This window comes from Tachypleus tridentatus, chromosome 9 (assembly GCF_004210375.1).
Source record: "Tachypleus tridentatus isolate NWPU-2018 chromosome 9, ASM421037v1, whole genome shotgun sequence".
NCBI classification, from domain to species: Eukaryota; Metazoa; Arthropoda; class Merostomata; order Xiphosura; family Limulidae; genus Tachypleus; species Tachypleus tridentatus.
The window spans coordinates 103821386-103849257 of record NC_134833.1 but is presented as its reverse complement, the minus strand read 5'-3'; the positions used below and the strand labels follow the sequence as shown (position 1 = coordinate 103849257).

Genomic DNA, 27872 nt, shown 5'->3' with positions numbered 1-27872 from the left:
CACCAGCTCTTCGGCTACTCTTTCACCAACGAATAGTCACATTATGAAGCTCCATGGCTGAAAGGTCGAACATGTTTGATGTGACGAGGATTTGAACCCGCGACCCTCATATTACAAGTCGAGAGCCATAACTACCTGGCATGCCGGACCTTGGCATCTTGTTTGTGAATTCTGAATATTTAAAGTTTATGATCTGCGATGCTGAATTAGCCAGAAGACATCTTTTATCCCCTACAGTTATTTGCTTACACGGCTCGGGTGTAATGAACAATGAGATTCTTAGAATGGATGCGTTTCTGGTTTTTTGTTTGTTTTGGAATACTTGGACACTAAAAAGCGTTACATGATTAAAGTTTAATATATAAATTATTCATTAATCAAATGCGTAATAAACTGAAGTTCAGTGTATTTCAAGAGCACACTTTATTTACTTAAAACAGTTTTTCTGGTAGTAGTTCACTTGTTATAATTCATAAAACATGAGTATCCACAAAACCAAATAGTGGAAGCTAATATTTGGCTGAGTCCACGTGCCTGAGAAACACGCAACTGAAAAAATCAAAAAGATGTTATTCGTTCTTCGTACAAGGTACATTCTTTTATTAGATCGAAATTAGCATTGTTCTTCGTTCAGAGTGGATACTTATAGAACTAGCATAGTATGTACACCTACAAGGTATATCTTTTTATTAGATGAAAGTTAGCGTTGTTCTGGATCTTGTTTCATTCCTGATTCATCTTAATCTTTAAAGTGTCTGAGATCATCGGGGAATAAAATGCTGATGTACACGGTAACCATTTACATCCCGTAGGCCCGGCATGGCCAGGTGGATAAGGCACTTAACTCGTAATGTGAAGGTCGCGGCTTCGAATCCCCGTCATACTAAACATATGCCGTAGGGACGTTATAATGTGACGGTCAATCCCCTATTCTTTGGTAAAAGAGTAGCTCAAGAGTTAGCGGTGGGTGGCGATCATTTGCTACCTTCTCTCTAGTCTTACACTTCTAAATGAGGGGCGGCTATAATAGTACTGGGCATTATCTTGCATCACGGCAAACCCTGATCCCACTGCAGATGCGAAAGATTGCATAACTGGGTTCAGTGTGACTTGAATTTCATTATAAAATTGGTCTTTCGGAAGCACATTAAGATGTATACACCTATTCGTAGTGATGTTTGTTCTTACCATAACTGCAACTAATACCAATATGATCATATTCAGTGACCTCCTACTGAACATCTTTGTTTAGTTAGAATTAAAGATTAAGCTACAAAATGGGTTAGCTGTGTTCTGCCCACCACGGGTATCGATATATATTTATAGAGGTTTGAGTCCGCAGACATACCGCTACGCCACTTAGGGGGAATAGAGAACATATCGATATCGGTGCTCATAGGTTTGAAGTATAGGCATGAAACTATGATTCATCTTTCAAAAATACAAGCACAACATGGCATTGTTAGCAATCCTGATGATTTCGACAAACATCTAAATGAACGGTAAAATACTAAAGCCGGTCTTATCATCGTTATGAAAGAAAGTATTAAATAAGTTCCTTATCATGTGATTATTTGTTGCGCCACTAGTTGTTATATTAACATTCTTGTCTTGTAATTTACCTTTCATTATCCTATGCAGGATGTCCAGTGCATACAATAATTGTCTGTTATATTGTACATAACTTTTCCACTACGGACTTTGAAAAACCAAACTGGATTGCTAATTATCTCTGCGTTTGCCCTTTTAAACAATTTTCACAGTCTGTATTTCTGTCAGACTTTCAGTAACTCAAAATAGAAAACATGAAACGATATCGTTATAGAAGTTCTTTGAACACTACAAAATGTTCCGAAATAGCTCAGCATTATCAGAAGGAGACACATGAAACATGTAAGTATTTTATGACATTGATTTTTTTGGAACTGCGTCCAAATTTAATTTTCAAAACGCATTATATATTTATATAATAACCCAGAAGTAATTGGAACTGCGTGTCACATTGTTTTATCATGCTTTCCTTCAAGCGAATTCAATTTGAAAACATGTCAGTTAAAGTTAGTGTTGGATAATTTGTCTAATTATACTTTGTACACTAACATTTGCTCTTATTTTCTTCTGGGTCGATCACATCAGGAAAATTTATTCTGTTTTTTTATTCTTCTTGATAAGTACTTGTATTAACTTTAAATCAAAATAAATTCTGTCTTTAAATGGGTAACAATGGTCTGTATAGACAAACGAGTGGTTAGAGAGTGAGTTAATCTTGTTTTTAAGAGTGTAACGCCGAACTAAATAGACAAATGAGTAGTTACATGGTAACTTCTTTCCATGTATTGTTACATGTTATAATTTATCTCGAACGAGTTTCTGATTTATTATGTTACGTATTACGATTTCAAATATCCTGAAACTTCAATTCGAATTTAGAAATTAAATAAATATCGATATGCATCAAATTTATACTTGTCAACGAGACTGATACACAAAATTTTCTTTCTTAACACAGATGTAGTTTAACATACAAACAGTAATACAATTATAATAACGGTCATTACAAATAGTTATTAAAATAATGATTTTTATACAAAACTTTTAGAAACTTACAAACAATACTGAGTCTCCTGTTTGGTCTGGAAATGAATTGTTAAATAAATAGTTATTAAAAATAACGATTTTTATACAAAACGTTTAGAAACTTACACATAGTACAGAGTCTCCTGTTTGGTCTGGAAGCAACGGTTCACGATAAGCGAATTAATTCTTAGTTGATACTGTTACACTTTGCTTAATGGTTAGTCTCACGCCGTTTACAAGCTGACTTTTCTTCGACGAAGATATCCGATGTTTTTGTAGAAATACTAACGTCCGAACTTAACTTGCTCAAGTTAAACAGTTTATAATGTTCGAAATCTATAGACGTTCTTTGTAAAATATATATAGTTTTCCGATTAATAAGCTTTTATCACAGTTACAGCTTTTGAGGATTATAGTATATTAACTGTAGCAAACCAACAGTGTAAAACTGTCTCTCTGCGTTGCGTTGGTTTTTTTCTACAATGTTTAAGACGAGGTTCTCGGAAGTTCAGTTATCAAAAATAACAGCTATCACTAGTATTACATACACACACACATAGTGTATTGTTGATTCTTACGCTCGAGAATCTTCTACATATTCAGAAAACAGGTACGACTTTAGCAATACACATTTAACAATATAAGTTGCATGCATTAATTACTACATATGTATTTTACTAAAACAAATATTGATATTAAAATATATATATCATAATAAATCCTTCTTAGAGAATTAAAAATTGGAGTTGGAGAATTTTAAACTGAGATGCATCCAGTGGCTCAGCGGTATGTCTGCGGACTTACAACGCTAAAAACCGGGTTTTGATACCCGTGGTGGGCAAAGCACAGATAGACAATTGTGTAGCTTTGTGCTTAATTCAAAACAACAACAACAACTAAGATATATACATTGATAACGCGAAAAATACATTAAATGTGATAAATTGTCAAATAGTTATACAACTTCATTAAACATGACTCTGTGTGTGCGTGTGTTTTCTTATAACAAAGCCACATCGGGCTATCTGCTGAGCTCACCGAGGGCAATCAAGCTCCTGATTTTAACGTTGTAAATTCTCAGACTTACCGCTGTACTAGCGGGGGGCAAACATGACTGTATATAACACAATCAATGCAAATGAACTAAAACAAACATTGATATTAAAATAAATACATAATAGTCTATCCATTACAGCACATTGTGTATTTGTATTAAGAATGAGAAATAAGAACGACGTATTTTCATAACATCTATAATTGACGAAGTTATTTCCAAGAAAATAAAAAGTAGAATCAGGAAATTTGAACTGCCTATTGAAGTTATAGAACGGCCAAGTCCAGACCCAAAAAGCCACCTTACAGTATCTCAGCATACTACCCTATAATGTAATAAAGCCAACTGTCTTACAAAAACGTGTTTGCTATCGAAAGATGGGTGTCTTGTCTCCAATGTTGTTTACCAGCTAACATGTAACTTCTGCATCATACTTACGCAGGTAAAACTTGAAGAATCGTACACATAAAGATAGAGAAACATATTGACGCTCTCTATAGATAACATAGTTGGCTGTGGGTGGTGATGACTTGCTGCTTTCCCTCTAGTCTAACAGTGCTAAATTAGGGACGGCTGGCGCTGATAGCTCTCGTGTAGCTTTGCGTGAAATTTAAACCAAACAATAAATAACAACACGAAAGAAACGGAGCTGTAGATCATTTTTTAACTAATCTTCACAAAGTGCACTGACAGAAAAATCAAAGAAATGTTTCTCATTGAACAAATACAACCACAAATGAATAGGGACAAAGGATAGCAGTTATCACTTGAGTTATTTTATTTTATTTTTTATCCTATCTTAATGTTAATCTTTATAGAATGTGTTTTATAATAGGCAACAGTTAATTGTCTCAATAATAAGCTTTGCTACGTAATATGTCATTAACATTCTGTACTAATTTACGCTATAAATTTGAATATAATTTATTATTTAAGTCATTTGAAGCTTTATACTGTCCGTTTCAGGTTGTGTTTTAATGGAACGCTCCTGAAGAAAGTGTGAAGCGAAACTTTGAGTATAAAATTAAATAAAAACACCAATCTGGTGTTATAAGGTCGTTTATTTTGGTATTAAAATATTGCAAAACATGTGAGAGATTCTGCATTAATAAAAGCCGCATGTACGTTTAATGTACGGTGAACTCAGCAGATACCCTGATGTGGCTTTGTTATAAGTAAAACAAAAACACACAAGTTTAATGTAGCCTCTTTGGTTTGGAATTTCGCACAAAGCTACTCGAGGGCTATCTGTGCTAGCCGTCCCTAATTTAGCAGTGTAAGACTAGAGGGAAGGCAGCTAGTCATCACCACCAACCGCCAACTCTTGGGCTACTCTTTTACCAACGAATAGTGGAATTGACCGTCACATTATAACGCCCCAACAGCTGAAAGGGTGAGCATGTTTGGCGCGACCTGGATGCGAACCCGCGACCCTCAGATTACGAGTCGCACGCCTTAACACGCTTGGCCATGCCGGGCCTAATGTAGCCTCACATACTCATTGCCACCACTACTATAGGAAGTGAACTACATGAAATGACCATTACGCATCCACTTTTCTTTTTTCAGAATATTCAGCATCAAATACTACGTCTGAAACTTGAAATATTCATTCAAAATTTCTCCCTATAAATTAACATTTGACTCCATTTATAATCGAAATTCGTTCTCGTTAATTCAAATCAAAATATTAACCTGTTCCTAAAACCTTTTATAACATATAAAGTTGTGTAAACTGAAAAAAAAAAAAGAGTTAAAACTAGCTACACACAATAGCAGTTTGTACTACGGTTGATATTTATTCATTCTTGTGTAATACGTGGTTACTTACGTCAGCTGTTTATCATATACGGGAAACCTATATGATATTGTCACTCATTTATTTTTATCTACACACTATCTAATAACTCAGTCTTGATATCGTTGTGAGATACAAATTTATTTTGTGATATAATGTTACTATCTTGGTCATGACCTACGTGTGTGTTTTAAAACAAGTGTGTTAAGCATTATGTTGATTATTACAGCCAACAGATGACACTACTATATCACTAATAAGCCTCTTCAGGATACAACTAATAATTGGTCTCCTTATTAACACATAAAACAGAATGAATACATAAAGATTATACAATCAATTATTTTAAATAACTTTTGTGTTGACACATGTTTAACAATGATGCGTTGAAGCAGTGTGAAGATGTCAAGATGCTTTGTAGAGTTGTCGCTGTTACTATCAAAACTGAAAGAGAACAATTGCTTTATTGGTTTAAGGCTATTTACTATGTCGAATTATTTAATTTGTTTGATGTCAAGCACAAAGCCACACAATGGGCTATCGGTGCTTTAGTCATCACGGGTATCAAAACCTGGTTTTAGTGGTGTAAGGCCGCACACATTCATACCGCTGTGCCACTGAGGGGCCAGTGTATTGGAGAAATACCTATGTGACAAACAATAACGCATTACTGTTACTCATCATTAAGACTACTATGGTTCTATTATAAGCTATTTTGGTCACCATTATTGTTGAAAGTGTTTGTTTTTTTTCTACACAATATGCATATTGCCGCATACGTTAAGTTTGATATTTTTCACAAAGCTCCACTTTTCACAATGTGAAACATAAATATTTCAATCATTATTATTTCATTTCCGAACAGTATCGCAGCAACAACAGTGCAACAGCCTCACATGCTTCATACATTTGTGATTCAAAACGTGGGTCAATGTATGTCTTTTTGTTAGTAGTTATAAAGCCGACCTGTTATATATTTAGACTTTTGCTCAATCACAGTTACTACAGCAAATGAAATTAATGCAATCTGACAGAAGAAAGAAATTGTTGGTCTTCAGCTGAATTAGTTGTTTAAAATACAATAAATATATTAATATATGTTCGTTATATACATAGAATTTTATGTCTTTAAAATTATAAGCATCACCCAGAATGAAATATATTTGGAAGTATGACCTAGCTGGAATAAAACAAAACACAGGAGAACATGCTATAGATGTTTGAGCATGTTATATCAAAACGATTTGAGGCCTTATCATGTCGTTACGGTTAATATCATGACGTCTGATCGTCCATTCTCTACCTGACACCCTTTAATCTTCACAGTAATCCTCCAGTATAATTTTCGCTGCAAAAGACTTTATCGTAAGACTGTCATGTTCAAAACATACCATTCCTCCTTGTAACGTTCGAACAATATATCTAATATACTAGAACAACTGTTTCCCAAAATCGGTTTCAACAATCTAATTGCACAGAAATCTATGCTTTTTCTGACGTTTTGACTAACATATCTTTCCAAGGAATATCATGAATATGTTTTATTCTTTCATTGCTTGAGGGATATGGTGGTTGAATAGCAGATATGATTGTAAGTCTTATCTTAATAAACCCATGCCTTGTTAGTTTCATTTTCAGAAGTAAATCCTTCATAATTATATGATGTATTGTTGTCTAGATCTCTTGTGACTGACTGTTGTGTTCTTCGATTTTAACCTGTTAATATACCAACATTTTTCTTATCACGGCTGGGGTACGACTTGTTACAGGTCTGTTTCTGGATGGTTCTTCCATCCCAAGATAATCCACATTCCTTTGTTTTCTAACATCATTAAATCCAAAGATATCTCCACCTTGGAAATTCAAAATCTCCAACATAAATATATCTGTATGATCTCTATAAGTATGAATATATTGCAGTGTTAAAAATTGTTACATACCCTCCTCAAAGCTGTTCACTTCCGTTGGCATAAAATTGCCTACGAACGTCAAGCAATGTCATATTGTAATTATGATATAAATCATTCCATTGCGAATTATATTGACTGCGATTGGATTGCTGATTTTCATATTCATTTTATATATATATAAATCATTCGAACATGTATATTAAAAAGATAATATCCATAAAGTTCTGAAGAAGGTGAATGGTAATGCATAGACATAACACAACAATATCTTGAAAAATAAAACGAGTAGGAATACGTCATACCTATGGAGTTTATCCGTAATAATAAGTGATTTGTTCGGCATCAAGGACAATTAAGGTTATCTTTTTCGCAGCTCATTCTCGTGTAAACAACTGTTATCACAGTTCCTTAATACGCTTGTTAAAGCATCAGCAAATCTAGATATTTATTATATTTATTTATGCTTGTTGGGAAATGCTTCAGCCTAAACCTTGATATTCATTTTAGTTTAGTTTAGATTTTTTATTTTTCTTTACCGCAGTAAAAATACAAAGGTTTGTTATGGTCACTTTGTGTAAGTTTAAACCACTATAAAAGTACACATATTTACAAACTCATACATAACTTGTGGCTTTTCTAGTGAAACTTTAAGTGTTTACTAGAAATGAAGTTTCGGAATATTTGTTTGTAATTAAGCACAAAGCTACACAATGGGTTATCTGTACTCTGCCCACCATGAGTATTGAAACCTGCATTCCAGTGTTATTAGTACGCTGACATATCTCTGTGCTACTCGGGAGAGTTTCGAAATATCAAGTGCATCCATTTCTTGATTCATCATAACGTCTGTTCATCAGTCTGTGGATTTATTGTAATTTTATGCATCAGAAACAGCATTAAGAGTCCACGTGACTCATCTATCTTGCACTTGTCGAAATAATTCGATTTTTTTCAACATTGCTCTTCAATAGCAGTTAACCACTTGCTACACCTATTCGTCTTTTGAGTAGGTTAAAATTTCATTTTATTGAGATCTAAACCTAATATCGGGTTGGAAGATGTATCACCACGATAATAAGGACTTACACCAAATATCAGGTTGGACCACGTTTCATCAATATAATATCCTGGTTTAAACACAGCATAGACTCAACAAGATGACAGGTGTTATCCTAAATTGTATGATCTGTTCACTGTGAAGAGAATCTATCTAGTGATATGTTGTTACATCATGAAAATTTGTCCAATTATCTGTTTCTCAAGCTATAACCGAAAAAACAAAAAGTTCTCCGACAAAGAGCTCGATCTGTTAACCTTAAAAAAACGACACTTAACTGTCAAAAACAAGCCTTTGAATAGGGGTTGTTCGATTTGTATGCTTATTTTGAATTTTGCACAAACCTACACGAGGGCTATCTGCGCTAGCCGTCACATATTTAGGAATGTAATACTAGAGGGAAGGTAGCTAATCATGACCACCCACTGCTAACTTTTGGGCTACTCTTTCACCAACGAATAGTGAGATTGACTGTGAAATTATAACCCCTTCATGGCTGTAAGAGTGAGCATGTTTGGTGTGATGGGGATTCAAACCCTCGACCCTCAGATTTCGAGTCGAGCGCCCTAACCTAGTGTAATTCAAGCTAGTTTTCTTTTTCACAGGATATTAAAGGTGTTCCTATATGGACAGGTACTGTACTTAGCCGTTTTACAAGTTGAACTCCTGACATCACTATCAACAGAACTCAAGAGAAAACGGCTTTATGGAGCTGATGAACCAGATCCTGTATTGTGTCTGGGATTTTGCATGAAGCCATAGACTTTACTCCTTTCCAGTCTGGAAACTAGTGAGAAATCTGCCACACTAGTAAGCAATTCAAATTCCAGATATTGGAAACAGCTTAAAAGTCTATTCATGTTTTTTTTTAATGTTTAAAGGAGAATAATGGAAAGCTTTGTTTGGGAATAAACTCATTAAACAAAGACATCTGACTGACTCGAAAACTGGTTGTTAATAATAGATTAATAATAAAGTTATTAATATATCTGTGTGTGCATGAATGTGTGTAATCATTATATGCATTTTTTTCAATGTTTCAAAATAGATTTCAACGAATTTACTTTACTCCAGCATGCATTTGACTTAAATGAATGAACTCAGCATAACAATTACTGGTAATATATTGGTTTATTTAAGATGAAACATATTGTAACTTGAAATGATCAAAACCATAACTGATTATCTTCTACGTTTACCGTGGAATATCGAAACCCGGATTTTAACACAGTAAGTCCGCAAACGTAACGTTTTCATAGAATGCGAGGTTCCTGAAAACATTTCAAAATATTTGTTCTCTGTTCATAGAGATTCTAAAAATATCGTGCATTTGGAAGAATGCGTCAGTTACGCTCCATTGCTTTTGACATAAACTCATATATTTACAAAGTTACATGGTGTCTTGATTTCTATTGTTTACAAAACTTTTGCTTTTGATTGAATTATATTTTGAAATAGTTGCTCAGAACATAATTCTGGAATCCTTGAGTAATTGAGTGTAGTAAGATGTTTGGGTTTTAGTTGTTTTTACTTTGAGTGCAGATTGTTCAACTGTAATCGAACAAAACCATATGATATGATCTATATATTCCCTTTTAGCTGTGAAGGCGTTATAATGTGACGGACAATCCCACTATTCATTTGTAAAAAAGTAGCCCAAGTGTTGGCGTTGGGTGGTGATGACTAGCTGCCTTACCTCTATTCTTACACTGCTAAATTAGGGATGGCTAGCGCAGATAGCCCTCGTGTATCTTTGCGCGAAATTCGAACCAAACTATATATTCCTATCAGTCGAAACACGGTTAATTAAATATCAAAACGTGATCTTGCTCCAAAACTGCTTATTACAATATAATTATACATTGTTTTTACTTTGGTATTATACGTCTGGTGTCCAGTTCCTCTAAGGCCCTCTTCTACTTGATCTTATCTAGTGTATTTCACGCTTTTCTCACTGTAAAGTATTATTTTAATTAAGTTATTACTGGACATACATTTTTGCACCACACTGTGAAATGTGAAAATAACAATACAGAAATTAATAGGTAAAAAACGTTTGTTAAGATACGATTGCAAGTTAACTCTTTCAGAATAGCAAGAGTGAAACGTTTTGTAATCGTGTACGCTGCAGTATCACATTAATTGCAGAATGAAATTGAACAATGCCTAATGCATCCATGCGCATATACCTTTTTAAACTTTGTATAGATACAAGTAGCCAGTTCCTTAAATGAATGTCTCTCGTTTAAACTTTTTTGATGTAAACTGTTCATTGCTCACTACACACTATTCTGAGTAGTTATTCAGCCAGATCAGAAATCCCTTGTACTCGTCTATAGTAGTTCCTAGTTCTGAAATGCTAACGAAAAGAAGGCAGTCAGCCAGTAGCATCCATTACTAAGATTGCTATTTTTGACTGTACACGATTAACAGGGTTGTCTTTCACTTTTATACTTAGTGGTCAGCTGACGTACAGATCATGGTCAGTGACACCACGTCTCCAAACCTGAAATCGACTTGCTAACCAGTAGGCTATGCTCGGTCCGGCCTTACGTAAAGTTAAACAACAGTTTCATATTTCTATACTACTATACTACTTTCTTAGCTAATTTCAAATAGTGTTGTAAATGTTGGTAATAAGCTAACTTAGTGGAAGATTGACTAATTCATTATTTTGGTAGAAGTCAGTGTGAGAGATTGATTATGACATTTTCAATGGTTTGTGTGTTTTAGCATAAAGATACACTCTGGATGACTTGCACTCTGACCACCGTGATGAATAGAACCCCGGATTTTAGCGTTATAAATCTGCAATCTTACCGCTGACACATCGACAGACCAGTCTGAATGGCAACTTATAGATATATGGACTTAATGGCCAGGTCAAAGTCTACTAGGATTCGTGTATAACTTTCCCTAACTTTGAGCTACTGGCAGAACAGTAAGGCTTTTGTTCGGTTCCTGAAACCGAATAACGGAATTGACTTACATTTGTATAAAAATTCCACTGCTGAAAGTACGGAGCATGCTTAGCGAAGTGACATCGCGGCTCAAAATTTAAACTTAACGACACGTAGTCCAGCACAATAACTACCAGGCCACTCTCAAAGTACGAATAATTCTAGTGGTTTTATTAACCGAAACTGAAGAACTGAACCTCTAGTATTTAGGCAAAGGAAACCGAGAAATGAAGACTTTGTCCGGTATTTTAGTAGCGAATAGTACAAGGATCGACTATTGTATTTTAATTGAATGAAGTGGAAGATTAAATTATAGATATAAGTAAAGACAGACTATTCAGTATTTTGGTGTGAAGACGCGGACCTAAATAACATTTTAGTATTGGGAAATAGGTGTCTGGCTCTAGTATTTTGACATAAAGAATTTGAGATTAATGACTATCCAATATTCTTGGTAAAAGTATGTTTACTGTTGAATATTGTGACAAGCTATTCCAGATTTACCTGTACTAGCAGTACCTAACTTGAGGTATTAGTCTTAAAGGAATTCAGCTAGTCAACACAGCCATTTCGTGGACTTTTGTTGTCAGATCGAACAGTGAATTTGAAAATTACTCTTATAATATATTCAGGACTCCAACGTGCGAACCACGATGTCTTTTAACGATTTCAAAACGAAGACCATGGACTTCAGATCCACTTGCAAAAAGATGCATAAATTAATACTGAAACACAAGTAACCATGGTGATTTTCTCAGTATTGTTATTAGTTAGGAGGTAACAAATAATAATAATATTTAGATAATAGGAAGCTAATCGTTTTAATTAGAAAAATGGAAAGAAAACGATAACTAGCATTTTTTAAATTGTTCGTTAAATTCCGTATATGATTCATAACAAAAAATAAACCAAGTTTGAATAAGATAAACTAGACAGTCAAGAACTGACAAATTAAAGATATAATACGACAGAGAACCTTGTACCGAGATAAGCATAATAGTATGTCAGATAACAGTTGTGGTCCTTCGTTCAGACGACTACTTGAACATTCATCACTCAGAATATAAATTTAAATGAAACAAAATTATTTAATCAAACTGGAAGCTGTAACTTTCGTTTTCGTGCGTAAGTAGCTGTGAGGAAGTTTCTTAGTTTTTATTCTTATAGTTTACGATTTCTAAAGAAGATTCTAGATTGATTTTTATTGTTATTACTGATTCTGGCGCCATGTTGGTGAATTCGGCACGGTGGAAACTTTGGGAGCTACACCGTACAATGAACATAGTTGGTAAGGCTGATTACTTTTGAATTCATTTATTTATTTCTTTGTGTTTATACCTATTGTTACCATATAATCAGGAGTTTAATGAAATAGAGCAGTTTCCGTACTCTTTTTCTTTATTGAGTTATAAGAATACTAAACATTAATTTATAGTTTCATTCTAACGATATCAACACTAATGTATAGCCAAATTTGGAAGCTGCGATGGATTTTGTATGCATTATAACTGAAGAATTTTCGAAGCAGATCCAATGATCAATTTTTGTTTTAGATCTTTTTAGCACATAACTATAAAATTGGTTGTCTACACTCTGTCCGCTAGGAGATATTGAACCCTGGGTTTTAGAACTGCATGTCCGAGGATTTACTGTTAATCTTCCGGTAGGGGGGACCAAAATGTTCATGTTTTTCTGAATTTTGTTCAGTACAACAACATCATTATTACTTTTACAAATGTTTTGTTTGCCTGGTGAGTGTTTTTGATATATACTTGTAGTGTATCTTTCCAGGGCCCGGCATGGCCAGGTGAGTTAAGACGTTCAATTCGTAATCTGAGGGTCGCGGGTTCGAATACCCGTTACACCAAACATGCTCGCCCTTTCAGCCGTGGAAGCGTTATAATGTGACGTTCAATCTCATTATTCGTTGGTAAGAGAGTAGCTCAAGAGTTGGCGGTTGGTGATGATGACTATCTGCCTTCACTCTAGTCTTACACTGCTAACTTAGAGACGGATAGCGCAGAGAGCCCTCATGTAGCTTTGCACAAAATTCAAAAAATAAACAAACAACATCTTTCCAACGCGAAAGAAGGCGAGAAGGTAAGCCTTGGCCTTTAATGCTATTCAGCGTCCACGTAAAAGACGAGGAAAAAAGTGAAATTCTCTCCTGTTAATATAGTGGCTATTCGACGATATAATGGAGTACTCTGTCTTTGTAGGGTAGTTATTTATTATTTTATCTCAGGTCATAGAAAGTTATTGAATGAAAGAAGAACCACCAAATGTTAAAAGCAGACATGAATAACTTAAGTTTTACTACAAGTAAAAAAAGTATGGATGATTACAGCAATAGTGTAAGGATATCACATATTTAGATAAACGTTAAATCAGTGAAGAGCAAATGTGACAGCATAGCAATGAGGTGTTAAATTTCAACATTTGATCAACTAAAACTTTTAAGGTATGTCTAATTACCGTAACTCATAACCCACTAGTAAACAAACTTGTTCGCTATTGTATATTGTTTGTAATTAATCACAAAATTACAAGAGTATCGATACCTGGTATTCATCAACTTATAGACTTACTGTTGCTCATAAAATCAGCTAAAACAATTATATTGTGTGTAATGAGATCTTTTCCTTTTCACATAGTTTCGTTTCTGAAATGCTGCTTCAAATACTCATCACAATATGTCTGCTAAAGTATGTTTTATTTGTTTTTCACTTCACTTTATAGTTTAAAATAGACAGTCTTTTTGTATCAGTACTGAATGATTATTTTACACGTATCACTAAGTTACATGGCCAGGCATGATCTACTGATTGGCGTGTTTGAACTATGAATCAGAGGGTTCGTGGTTTACAGCCTGTTGGCATGTTATTTACTTTAAGGTTGTAAGTGCTCTATAAAAATGATGCTCAAATCCAACTATTCAGTGAGGAAACAGCAGCTTATTAATTTACAGTGAGCACTGTTGACTGCCTTCCTTCTAGTTTATTAGTTTACAGTTTGCGATGGCTATGCGCAGATATCGCTTTCATGAAGCTTTGCACGAAACTGTTGAACAAACAAATAAGCTCGGTGGCTTATTTCGCTAAATTCGGGGTTCAGTCCCTACTGTGGGCAAAGTATAGATGGCTGACTGTGCAAGTTTGCACTTTAAACAAAAATAATTTATTTCCATGCAAGTTTTAGTTGTCGTTTGACATAAAAATACTCTCAAAAGATTGCCTCAAAATAATTAAATTTCCTTGTCGTTTAAGGCAGTGTTATTTGTTTTTGTTGAATTTTATGCAAAGCTACACCAGAGCTATCTGCACTATCTTTCTCTAAATTTGTGTGTGTGTGTGTTTTCTTATATCAAGTCCACGTCGAGCTATCTACTGAGTCCACCGAGGGGAATAGAACCCCTCGGTTTAGATTTAGCGTTGTAAATCCGTAGACTTACCGTTGTACTAGCAGGAGACCTCTAAATTTAAAGCGATAGATTAGCAGGAAAACGGTTACTCTTACAAACGAAAAGTGGGATTGATCGTCACATTATAACGACTACACAATTTAAAATACGAGCATGGCTGATGGTGAGTTTTGATCCTGTGACCTGTAAATTACGAGTCGAGAGCGTTAACAACCAGGCCATGACACACCGCGTTATTATTAAATAATAAACATAACACAAATTCCACAAAATGTATCTACAGCAAATGATTTTTCCAAATCACATTTTAAGAGTTTCTGTCGTATCAGATTGTCGTCATAATCAGATCAAAAGTCCTAGCTATACGTAAGTATAATATCACACCGATGACGTGGTCGTGTTTACAAGAGTGGTAGTGCGTAGCTCAGAGTGTAAAAAAATACTTGAATATCTTTGAATAATAGACTGTTTTTGTAACTTATTATTTGATAGCCTCTAAAATGAGATAGAAGGTGTTTCTAGGTAAGATTCTGTAGATGAGTTTTAGTGACAAATTTGCTATATGTTTGGATAGGAATTTGGTATTTTCAACCGAACGACATTTTATATATAGGATATATGGGCTAAATGAGCAAGTCAGAGATCCAAATAAAATGGCATTAGTCTTCTGGATCCACCAATTATATGGCTACTTTTAACTAATTTATAGTGCGACTGATTCATGTTCTTACAACACGCCCACAGCAGGCTCTTATCTAGACTTTCTAACAACAAGACCACGTATAAACCTTTCTGGTTGGAAGTGTTTTAAAACAAGAAAGAGAGATCAATATTCAAAACCATCACAGAATGTAAACTATCTATCTAGAAACAGTGTTAATAGCATAAAATAAAAACAGAAAAACGTGTAGATACATGGGAAATTATAAAATAGATGTTATAGTTAATTTTCAGTAGTGCTTTTATTTACATTCCTCTCATTTAACTTTGATATGCGTTGGTTTCTCAAGATCCATCTCTGGAAAGTTAGACTGGTTTTTTTAATCACGGCTAGTATTTTTAAGGTTAGTACCTTATCAGCGGTGCTGTTTGTATTTAAATAGTACCACTGTGAGGCAACGATAAGTTTACGGAATTACCAACCTAAAATTCCGAGTTCAATTCCCTTTGGCGAACCTATCAGATAACTTATTGAGGCTTTGATTTAAACAAAATGTGTTCAAATAACATAAAAAATAAAACTGCAGCTGTATTGAGAAATGATTCCTTCGAATTTCCATCTCACCAAACATTCTCGCCCTTTTAGCCAAGGAGACGTTATAACGTTAATGTCAGTCCCACTATTTGTTAGTAAAAAGTAGCCCAAGAGCTAAGTTAGGAATGGCTAGCAGAGATAGCCCTCGTGTAGCTTTGCGCTAAATTAAAACCAAACAAACCTTACATGTCGTGAGTTGCTCAAGAGACATTTAAGTTTACTGTAGTCAGTTTAAGGGACCACACATTTATTAAATCAGTATCAAGCACTCCCACTAAAAGAACATTCTTTAGGGTACCTTTGACAATCGCTACAATGATTATCGTCATCCAATCCACAACCAGAATAGTGTCAGGAAAGATGTATGATGGTTGGTTGTGCTGTTTGCTTATTTTGGTTTTTACAGTATATTGATAGGTATAAACCCAAATGCGTTAGGTATTGATACTTGTTTCTAAATTTCTTTGAAAATAATACATTAATTTCAGTTCGCACTGTTACTAAGATAACTTTATTTACATCTTATTTTTCAAATTTGAGTTGTATTATATACCAAAGAACAATTTTACTATTAAAGTCTGCTACTAGAACTATGATATAGATACAAGAAAATTCTGACTTATTATATTGGTGATATTTACCAGTTTCGAATTTCAGTTTCACTTAAAGATTATTCCGATACAAGGTTATATATATATGATAACAAATTCATTTTTTTTCATGTGTGGTTTCGAAGTTGTACAATTTTTATCTTCTAAGTAAACAATTTTTTATCGCTGATAACTTGGATATATGAAAAGTTTATTCTTAGCTTAGCTTTTAGAGATTCCATATAGATTCATGGGCACACTAGTATGAAGTTAGTGTACTATTATACTTTGAAGAAAACGATAATCACTCCAGAACTGATTCTATTTTTCATTTCGTTTGCACAACTTCTTCAAGAGCGACATTCTACCTGATCTGTTTGGTTAGTAGTTGAACACAGTTTAAGTTGTATACGAAAAACTTTATGAGAAATGTATACACATACACATGAACATATATCACAGTGATGTTAGATTAACAACAAAAGAAAGGAACCAGTGTTAAGGTCCAGTCTTTCCGAGTGTGGTATTAGTGTTATACTTTTCTTTAGCAACTGATATACTTAGCTAGAAGAGGTTCGATTTTTAGTCGCGGCATAACGGCTGATAGAAAGGGCTCTACATATTTTTTTTTTTTTCAAGTACAAATTTTATTCAATAATCCCATAATCTCCTGACCGATTCAGGATCTAATACAGTTTTAGACTCAGGATGTCAAACCATTTTAACTGATGTATTTGACTCCGCCCAATGTCTTAAAGATTAATCTACTCTAAGCATGCCTTATAATTTTTCAGTGAGATCGTAGGTTGGTAGAGATCCTGGTAAGTAATAAACTCGAATCGGGTAAACACTTGCCCTATGCTTGGTATTGCTGACGCACAAACACATATCTAATAAACAGAAAATAGGTTTCAAAGATTAATTTACTCTGATCTTGGTTAAAATAATTTTAAGTACCGCGGTTATTAAGTATTTCCTTCTATCTTACCTTTAAGAGTATTTTGTTTCATACTGTTTGAAATATTAGAAACTTAAGTAAAGTGTATGGGCAAACTTTGCTTGGAAGATAAATTATTTCCTTCTAAATCATACATATAAATGCTTTTCTTAGATATTAAAACCCTTTCATAAGATCTATATGGTTATTTATTTCAATCAATCGCAAAATAATGCTAATTTATAAATTTATTTAACTGTTAATAACAATTCAATGGAATATATGCACATATTGTTTAGTAACATGAATTAATTCTGTCAAAATTACTTTTGGGAAAATTTTTTTCTGCCTGTGATTTTGAAGTAAAAGTAAATATGATCAAGTTACTGGTGGGCTAATTCATTTAAACGGTTACATATTTACATCTATTAGTTAAGATATTTTCGTTATGGCTTTTACTGCATTTTCTTGTTGCAAGGCCTCCACTCTCATCTCATGAAGTGTGATTTACAATGTGTGTGTAATTTTTTACTATAACCGTGGAAGTTTGGGAATGAAAAATGCGAAGTTTGGTGTTTGAAAACATCGTATCTACGATCTATATATTAGTCTTATTTTCCTGAAATGATAATAACGTATGGTTATTCATACATTCTATGATGTTTGTTTTTGTTTTGTACTTTTTAATTTCGCGCAAGGCTACACGAGGGCTATCTGCGCTAGCCGTCCCTAATTTCGCAGTTTAAGACTAGGGGGAAGGCAGCTAGTTATCACTACCCACCGCAAACTCTTAGGGTACTCTTTTATCAACGAATAGTGGGATCGACCGTAACATTATAACGCTTCCACGGCTGAAAGGGCGAGCATGTTTGGTGCGACGGAGATTCGAACTCACGACCCTCAGATTACGAGTCGAACTCCTTAACCCACCTGGCCATGCCGGGCCTACGTCCTATAATTAGCTGAACTTATAACGACCTGCTTTTTTCTCTGTTTGTTAATCTTGGAACCTTTGGCTACAGGAATGTCTTCTACAAAGTACCGAATTGCTGTTCTTTCTTATCAGGATTATGAACATTTAGGTTACTACAACAGTTTGTTTTCAATGGTTTAATATATTTTTGGTTAAAGGTTATAAAATAAAAGCACTGATTAATATTAAACAAATGAGAATCTTCAGAAGGAAGTTCACGTTGATATGATATATTTACTTCTATTAGTGTAAGTTATATCTTCAGACTCCTTTATTTAACGAACGAAACAAAAGCAGTGACTTTTTAAACGTGATTGTTCCTCAATTATAATAAAATTTTAGCTTAGGTATAGAGTCTGTAGCTTGGACCCGGCATGGCTAGGCCCAATAGGGCGCCCTACTCGAAATCTGAAGGTCGCGGATTAGAATCCCCGTCACATCAAACATGTTCGACCTTTCAGCCGTGAATACATTATTATGTGACAGTCAATTACACTATTTGTTGGTAAAAGAATAGCCCAAGAGTGGGTGGTGATGACTAGCTGCCTTTCGTCTTTGCGCGAAATTCAAACCAAACCAAACTTATACATCTACCATATTTTCATGCAAATAACTCGAGGATTGTATTTTAAATTATTTAAAAATGCCAACTTTAGAGTGTAATCGTTTGCGAGTAATACATTATTTGTTGTTGTTTTTAAGACTGAAATCGCTATTTTTCCCCCCAGTATCCGTTTATGTTGCTCTTGTTCAAATCGCGTTTAATGAAGGTTTTTTTTATTGTGTTACCGAAATATCAAATGATTCTTTAATTCTTTGCCTTCCAAACTTTGGCCCGGCATGACCAGGTGGGTTAAGGCGTTCGACTCGTAATCCGAGAGTCGCGGGTTCGAATTCCGGTCGCGCCAAACATGCTCGCCCCTTTCAGCCGTGGGGGCGTTATAATGTGACGGTAAATCCCACTATTCGTTGGTAAAAGAGTAGCCCAAGAGTTGGCTCAGAGTGGTGGTGACTAGCTGCCTTCCCTCTTGTCTTACACTGCTAAATTAGGGACAGCTAGCACAGATAGCTCTCGAGTAGCTTTGTGCGAAATTTCAAAACAAACAAAACCTTTCGAAATTTGTCTTTGTCGCCGGCTTGCATCAGTGCAGGTAATACCTGCCTAAAAGTTTCTGAGAACACGTTTTCTTCAGGCGTGGGGTATATCAGGAAGGGGGGAGTGGGCTGTTCACGTGATAATACGGTATATGAAATTCGCACCTCGATCAATAATAAATGTAAATTCAGTGCTTCAATTGATGAACTACAACCACAGCGTAGTCCTACATTCAGAACCACATTATAAAAGCCATTATAATGATACAATGTTTTGCTGATTATTATAACAGACTGGACAGAGCACGACGTGGATCAAAATATGCCCTTCGTTGATGATGACCTCTTTTGGTGTGCTGACGTCGACGGTAGAATGGTGGACTTGACTTGTCTGGTAAGGTTTGTCTTTTTCTTTTCTTTTTATTCAAATTACACCATGTAACGCAAATTTTGTTCCTGGATACCATGTATTATTTCTTAATAGTTTGTGTTGTAAAAGTACAGAAAATGGCCATTATTCTCTTTAAACTTTGCTTTTGTGACCTGGATAATGAAATTTAGAAATTAACCTATTTTCTATGTAAAAAGGGAAAATTTTTCACATTTTCATTTCCATAAAGTTTGAATAAAACAACATATTAATCAAGATTTAAGTGTATTTATACTAAAGTTTTGCAAAAATGAAAAAATGTTTAGAAGTGAGTAGTTTTTCGAGATTTGCGACTGTAATGTAAATCACTTTCACGTATCAGCCGCCAAATATAGTTTCCCATCATGTTTTTGTTATATGCTCCTTGTTAGCGGTATTCAAAATCCAGTAAATCTTCGTGGAAGCGCTCGCTTTGTTCCTTTGAGTATGCTCCCATGTTGTCCTTGAATTTATCAAGATGAGCGTCAAGGATATGGACTTTCAGGGACACCCTGCAACCCATTTCCCCATAGTTTTTCACCAGAGCCTCAACCAGTTCCACATAACTTTCGGCCTTATGATTGCCCAAGAAGCCCCGAACCACTGCGACAAAGTTGTCCCAAGCTTTTTCTTCTTTCCTACTGAGCTTCTTGGGGAATTCTGTGCAGTCCAGCATCTTCTTCATTTGTGGTCCAACGAAAACATCAGCTTTGACCTTTGCCTCAAACATCTTAGGGAAAAAAGTCTCGAAGGTACTTGAAGGCTGCAGACTCCTTATCAAGAGCCTAACAAATTGTTTCATAAGACCTAATTTTATGTGCAATGGTGAGAATAACACCTTCTGGAGGTCCACTAGTGGCTCACACTTGACATTGTGCCTCCCCACAGAAAACTCGGTCCGTTCTGGCCAGTGCTTCCTGTCGTAGTGCGCTGCTGTGTCCCTGTCCCAAAGGCAAAGATAACAGGGAAACTTGGTAAAGCCTCATTGGAGACCCATCAAGAATGCTACCATTTTGAAGTCTCCGATACACTACACAGGTCACAGAAGCAAAGTTTGAAGAGAAAAATTGGTATTTTCCATTTAGTTTAGGCATAAGCAATTGGGAAATAACACTTTCTGCCCAAGAACAAGGAAGAGTAAACATTTTGTTATATAGTATTATATCCTGAATAATCCCCTTAGCAAATATATAAATACCCCTTAGCAAAGATTAGTTCTGATTGTATATTAATTTTTAATATCAACACGAGTTTTCCTTATATAAGTAAATTTCACATAAGTTCCAGTTAATTTCATTTTTGGTTATATATCTGATCTTGTGCGTGTGTGTGTGACAGAAAAACGTGTACGTATATCCAGTTGGTATCGGTTACAATATATATGCTGTATGTGCTTTTAACTTACACATGTAATTTTCTTGATGTCACACTTCGTGAAAATATTAGCCTCAATTCAAATCAAAGCTTTGTGGGAGTTTACAGTGAGGCCCGGCATGGCCAAGTGTGTTAAGGCGTGCGACTCGTAATTTTAGGGTCGCTGGTTCGCATCCCCGTCGTGCCAAACATGCTCGCCCTTTCAGCCGTGGAGGCATTATAAAGTGACGGTCAATCCCATTATTTGTTGTTAAAATAGTCGTCCAAGAGTTGGCGGTGGGTGGTCATGACTAGCTACCTTCCCTCTAGTCTTACACTGCTAAATTAGGGACGGTTAGCACAGATAGCCTTCGAGTAGCTTTGTGCGAAATTAAAAAAAAAAAACAAACAGTTTACAGTAAATTAATACGTCGACTTATTAGTTCAAGTTTGTATATTTGTGCTGGTGTTCTCTATTTATGGCAAAGTTATCTCTCTCTGATCCTAATTTCGAAGTACTTGCCAGAAAAAAGATAGCCCGTCAGCAACAGTCTGCCACCCACGCTTAGTCATTGACCATGACTCGAACAACGCACCTACAACTTAAAGTGCAGGGAATATTTTATGGTACCACACCAATTCGATCACAACTCACTCGCTCTGAAATCCAAAGTTTTTCTATCGGTTCAACCCACACCCTCAAGTTTGTAAACCAGTTTTCAGAATATGGCGGTTTCTGCCAGTTTCAGATATATTACTGATTCTATCAAAATCTAACAGTATGTTTGATACCAGTGAGGTGTTTTTATTGACGACTTGGGCCCAGCATAGCCAGGTGGTTAAAGCACTCGACTTGCAATCTGAGGATCGTGGGTTTGAATCCCGGCACACCAAACATGCTCGCCCCTTCAGTCGTGGAGGCATCATAATTTTTTGGCCAAGCCCGCTATTTGTTGGTAAAAGAGTAGCTCAAGAATTAGCAATGGGTGGTGATGACCAGCTGCCTTCCTTCTAGTCTTACACTGCTAAATTAGGGACGGCTAGTGCAGATAGCCTTCGTGTAGCTTTGCGCGAAATTCAAAACAAACACAACCAAACCTCTGCGACTTTTCATAGTAATGTATTTTAATGTTGGGCAAATAACTTTTTGAGAAATTAAAACCTGGTATCCTTGTCATCCTTATAACGTACTTGCAATTGAAACTCGATATCATTGTCTTCCTTATAATCTACTTCTAATCTGCTAGTAAAATGTTGTAAATGGTGTCGTTATTTGTTTGTTTTTCCTGTTGGGGTTTTAGATGGTTTAGCGTGTCATTGCAGTCATTTTGGGTTGTGTCTTCTGAATAGTGTTCTAACTTGATGCGATGTGCATAATCTCTGTATGTTCCTGAAGAGGCCTTTTAAATAGAGAGTATTTTCTTTTAATTTTTTCTTCCTACTTATTCTTCGTGTTTATAGCCTTTATTTCTTCCTTACCAAGTGTTAAGATTATTCATTATCAAGAATAGTGATGTGTTCATCTTCCTTTTTCTTCAAATTTTCTATATTACAAATTTCTTAATTCTAGAATGACAAATTTATTATATTAAATAAGCATAATAGACGTGAAAGACTCGGTAGTAATAATAATTCATCTGAAATATACATTTTAGCCAAATAAGAAGAAAAATCTTTTTCGAGTGAACAAGACATTAAAATGTTAAAAACAAAAATACGACAATACAAAAAATAGGACATGAAAGTGTTTAAAATATAAATACGACAATACAAAAAAACAACAGGATATCAAAGACATACGAGAAATATAAAATACAAAAGAAGCCTTCTACAGCAGTTTAATTGATAATACATTCAGTTAACCTAGCACCTGTGTTCCCTTCTAGAAAGCATCAAGTCGTTGATTCTAATCCTAATGAAGGAGATCTTTGACCACTTGAAAACACACCATTCTTTGTTCCAAGACGATCTAGGATTTAATTTCCCAGGCCACTACTCCTACAAAGATTCCTCCTCGAAGTTTTCCTAAAGAGGGCAGCAAATTGACATATGAAGCATAGAATAACTAATTAATAATTAATGTAATCATCACAGTATTTTGCGTGCAACAAAGTGTTGAAAATATATTTTCATAAGTCTTACCTGACACCAATACTATTCCTATTGTTTATTTCTAAATTATGTCAGAAATGCCTAAAAGATACTTGTAGTCCATCATGCTTGTGATTTCAATGATGAAATATTATTATTAGAATCTCACTAAGAGATGAAGATTTTTTCAGCCTACCGTAACTCAATAATCTACTCGATGGGGTAGTATTAGAGTTTAGCCAGTTATTTACATACTGTCTTATCTTAAGCAACTATTCTGTAAGTCATGTTACAGTGTGAAAAACTTTGTGATCGAAAAGTCAAAATTGTTAAGAAATTTATTAACGAATTTTATGTTTTCATTACAGTAATAAAAAACTGAAAAAAAAACATTATTTATAATAAAATTCTCATAGAATTAAATGGTGTGTATGTGTGTTCAGAATAGGTGAATGATTGCTGAATTATAATGTAATGACTAAAACAGTTGTTAAATATAGATATCCTCTTATGAGTATATATGTATTTCAAAACATCTTTTACTAGTAAACGAATTTTCAGTGAAGACGTGGACCCATTAGCTATTACGATGGTGCTGTCACCTGTAAATAAGTTAACTTACAGTCTTTACTCAATTTCAGGATAGTATCATATACCAATAATACTAGAAACAGTTGTTGTCAATTAAAGATTATCGACAATTCGGTGAGTTGTCATTTGTTATATCCGCACCACAACTAAGGTTTTCGAAAGTAATTTTATTTGTTCCTTATAGGACAGTGGACCAAACGTTATCGTTAAGCGACAACCTGAAGACCTTCAAGATTTAGATGACACTGACCTTGAAACACTGGAATCGAGATTGGAAGAAGAACAAGAAGATATTTTTCATCAGCTTTCTGCACCTGGGTTGAATTTGGATTATTTACTTACAAACATTGATATAAAAGCCGAAAGCATCATCAATCCGTGCTTCTATTCAGAGTCTCTGTGTGAGATCCCGTCGTCCAATGAAAGAAAGAAAATATGGCGAAGTGATAACGATGGTTTTGCTCGAGTAAACTGCCCTTCAGCGCCCTCTGAATTTTCAGAAGTGTCTTCTTCAACAGCGATAAATTGTATTGAAGAATTTCAAGTGACGCCCCCTTCTCAACTTATTTCTTCATTCTTCAGTAACACACCCTCTAAACAGAATTGTCCATTAAACACAGAAACCAGCCTCTCAACGTTCCAGTCTAACGTCAAAGCAAACGAATGCGTGAAAGTACCAGGATTTAATAGTATAAAATGTGGTAAGTGTTCAAAGTTCACTAATATTTTAATTATTGATACTAGTCATTGTGATATTCATCTAACCCTTACTAACAACAAGTATAAACTACTTTTATTATCTCAACAAATTATTCTTCAATTTTTTGTACAAAGACAGAGCAAATTACTTTCTAAATTCAATTTGTAATATACTATTTTATAGAGCAAAGTAACGTTTGTATATGTTTACTGATTACACAAATCTTTATAGAACAGTAAAATGGAGTCATGATGTGATAGTTCGGGAAATGTCTGTGTCGCAGAAGCATTAATACTATGATTAGTTTGAAAACTTAATGGGTAGAAGTAAATAATTTTTCAACCTTAAAAGATCCATGATGATATACACCCTATAGAAAATGTGTTATTACCAAAGACCGTTTTTTTTTTGGATGCTTTAAAGCATATATGAATGGTAGCAGCCAAAAGGAATACATCTTCTTTTAAAAAAAAATGCGACGACCATTTGCTGGTAAAATATCGAGAACAAGTGAAGAGACAGTTGAAAGAATAGATTTACAAAGTATAATATAATTCAGACTGTGTTCCAGTTGACAACTTTTATTTTAACATTGGTCAGGATTCTATTATCTTTAAAAAATCAGTGTGATGCAAACACAAATATTCAGCTTCAATGGAGCTCATAGTACAAACCACAAACAAGGAGTGACCGAAAGTACGCAATGTGGTCTGAGGACTTCATACTTATCACTTCCAGATGCATCTGGTTTTGTTTGTGTTTCGGCAGTGAAAGGCACAGACGTTTTGTTTGTTTCTGAATTTTGCGCAAAGCTACACGAGGGCTATCTGCGCAACCATCCCTAATTTAGCAGTGTAAGACAAGAGGGAAGGCAACTAGTCATCACCACCCATTTCCAACGCTTGTTCTACTCTTTTACCAACGAATAGTGGAATTGACCGTAACATTATAATGACCTCCACGACCAAAATGGCGAGCATCTTTGGTGTGACGGGGATTCGATCCCGCGATCCTCAGATTACCAGGCGAGTGCCTTAACCACCTGGCCATGCCAGGCCTGGCAGAGATTGTGATTTTTGAGGAAAAATTTGGATCTTTCTTTCCTTTCAGAAAAGCAAATAATATCTAAAAAGAAAGTGACCATTGTCGATAGTCATGTCCACTCACAATTCTGTACTTCCCAGTTGCTTAGCGGTAAATCTGCAGGCTTCAACGCTGAAAATCTTTTTAAAATAACTAGGGTGTGCAAAGCACAGATAGCCTATCTTGTAGCTTTGTTATTAATAGTAATCAGCAAACCAGCAACCTATCACAGTTTCAATGTATTATGCCATGCTCTTATTGTTTCATCATAATTTGAAACGTTTTGCGGCAGCTTCAGGATCAATTCAGTAGTTTGATACATTTGGTGTTGAATTAAAACAAACACTCTGAACTTGATTCAGATTATGCTCCTCAATAGATATGCTTCAATTGAAAAAAACAAAGAACAACTTCTCGAGAACAAGACTACTGTAGTTGTAAAATATGGTCCGACCTGATAATAGACGCGAGTTCTAATAAATTTGCTAGCTGGGAGCGTTATAATGTGAAGGATCAATCGTTCGTTGGTAAAAGAATAGCCCAAAATTGGTGGTGGGTGGTGATGACTAGCTGCCTTCCCTCTACTCTTACACTGCTAAATTAGAGACGGCTAGTGCAAATAGCCCTCAAGTAGCTTTGCGCGAAATTCAAAACAAAAAACTAATAAATTTGCTAGTCTGCTCATCAGAGGGCTATTAGGTTATAGACATACAATTCTGTGAGAATTTCAGAAATCATGTAATAACAACTATTGTAATTTAGTCATGTTGTCAATAGTGTTTTGTGCATTACTTTTCAATTCTCTTAGCTATCGTACAAATAAATCTTCAATAATTATTTTTTGTTTGAAATGCTATCGTTTTGCTTTTATTAGTAACTCGAACAAGTTACCAAATATATTGATGAAAATGTAGAATATTTGAGTAACTGTAAGTCAGCTAAGTAACAATAACGAATCGGATACTGACTAGATATTTTTTTAAAATTCAAAAATACGTTTAGCTTGTTTGTGTGCTTAATTTACCTGAGCTGGAAACTAAAGCAAATATTTTTAATTGGAATATATCTTTTGTTAACTAAAAAAAAAACTCTAATTAGTTAGTCTTTGGTTACATAAGGCTTATAGATTATTTACAAAAAATATATTTTTGTTACTGTTTTGCTTGATTCTTTGTTATTATTTACAGAATTAAATATTTAAACAACTTATTAATTTGATAACAGTCTATATCATTATAGTCATCATAAGATATTGGTATTCAGCTTATTATATTTTTAAATACTTCATTCTTTATCAAGATCCTTAGGAATTTTCAAGAATTAGAATAACGTATAATAATAGTATTTGAATCACACTATATATTATTCCTGATATCACATAATTTTTTTGAGAACTGACAAGAAAGCTGAATATTATTCTGCCACCTGTTATTTAATCACTGAACTGCAAAATATATCTTAGTATTCGCTACATGCAGTGAAAAGCATTCAATAACGACTCTCAAGATATCGTTAAAATCCACCATAATGAATAATGAGGGATTCGAACTTTAAATTGTAATGAAAAATAACAATCAAAAGAACAAAACATGAAATTAATCATAAAAAACCGAGATACTTAGTATGAGATCTCACATTGAAAAAAAAGCAAAATTATCATAAACATTTACAAAATTGAAAGTAATTAAAAAGCAAAGTTTGATAACTATCAAATTCCGTGTGCTTTTGGTAGGAGTAACATTTTTTGTTATTATTGACAAATTTTAAATCTCACACGTCATATAATTCAAAAAATATTATATTTAAAAATCTTAAGTCTCAGTTAATGTAACACTTGGTACTTAGTGTTGTTCCATATAAATGTTTTCCTAATCACGTAACTGAGTAAATATTTTTGGAGAGGTGAATATTTTGTCGAAGTATGCTTCATTCTACCTTTAATTGAGATTTGAATTTTGCTACATACTTGTCTTAGGGAGTATCATAATACTGGAAATTGCAACGAGTATTCCAAAACT

At 34.6% G+C, this 27872-nt stretch overlaps 1 protein-coding gene and 1 long non-coding RNA gene across 5 annotated transcripts in view; one reads left to right on the top strand and one right to left on the bottom strand.

Annotated features, from left to right (window-relative positions):
* Positions 1 to 27872, top strand: part of LOC143225944 (uncharacterized) — a 151460-nt gene that overhangs the window by 52211 nt on the left and 71377 nt on the right. For 2 of the 4 annotated variants that reach the window (XM_076456200.1, XM_076456196.1), the window contains exons 1-3: positions 12361 to 12644; positions 19921 to 20021; positions 24256 to 24772. In XM_076456200.1, coding sequence (XP_076312315.1) covers positions 12584 to 12644; positions 19921 to 20021; positions 24256 to 24772 — 679 coding nt within the window. In that variant the 5' untranslated portion in view covers positions 12361 to 12583. Of the gene's footprint in view, positions 1 to 12359; positions 12645 to 19920; positions 20022 to 24255; positions 24773 to 27872 lie in introns of those variants that run through there. The other 2 variants (XM_076456197.1, XM_076456198.1) reach the window with 2 other exon arrangements.
* On the bottom strand, positions 23122 to 24460 carry LOC143225945 (uncharacterized). Its single transcript, XR_013014209.1, has 2 exons — positions 24322 to 24460; positions 23122 to 23414 (listed from the first exon to the last, which is right to left on the bottom strand). It is a non-coding gene; the product is annotated as an uncharacterized LOC143225945 (long non-coding RNA).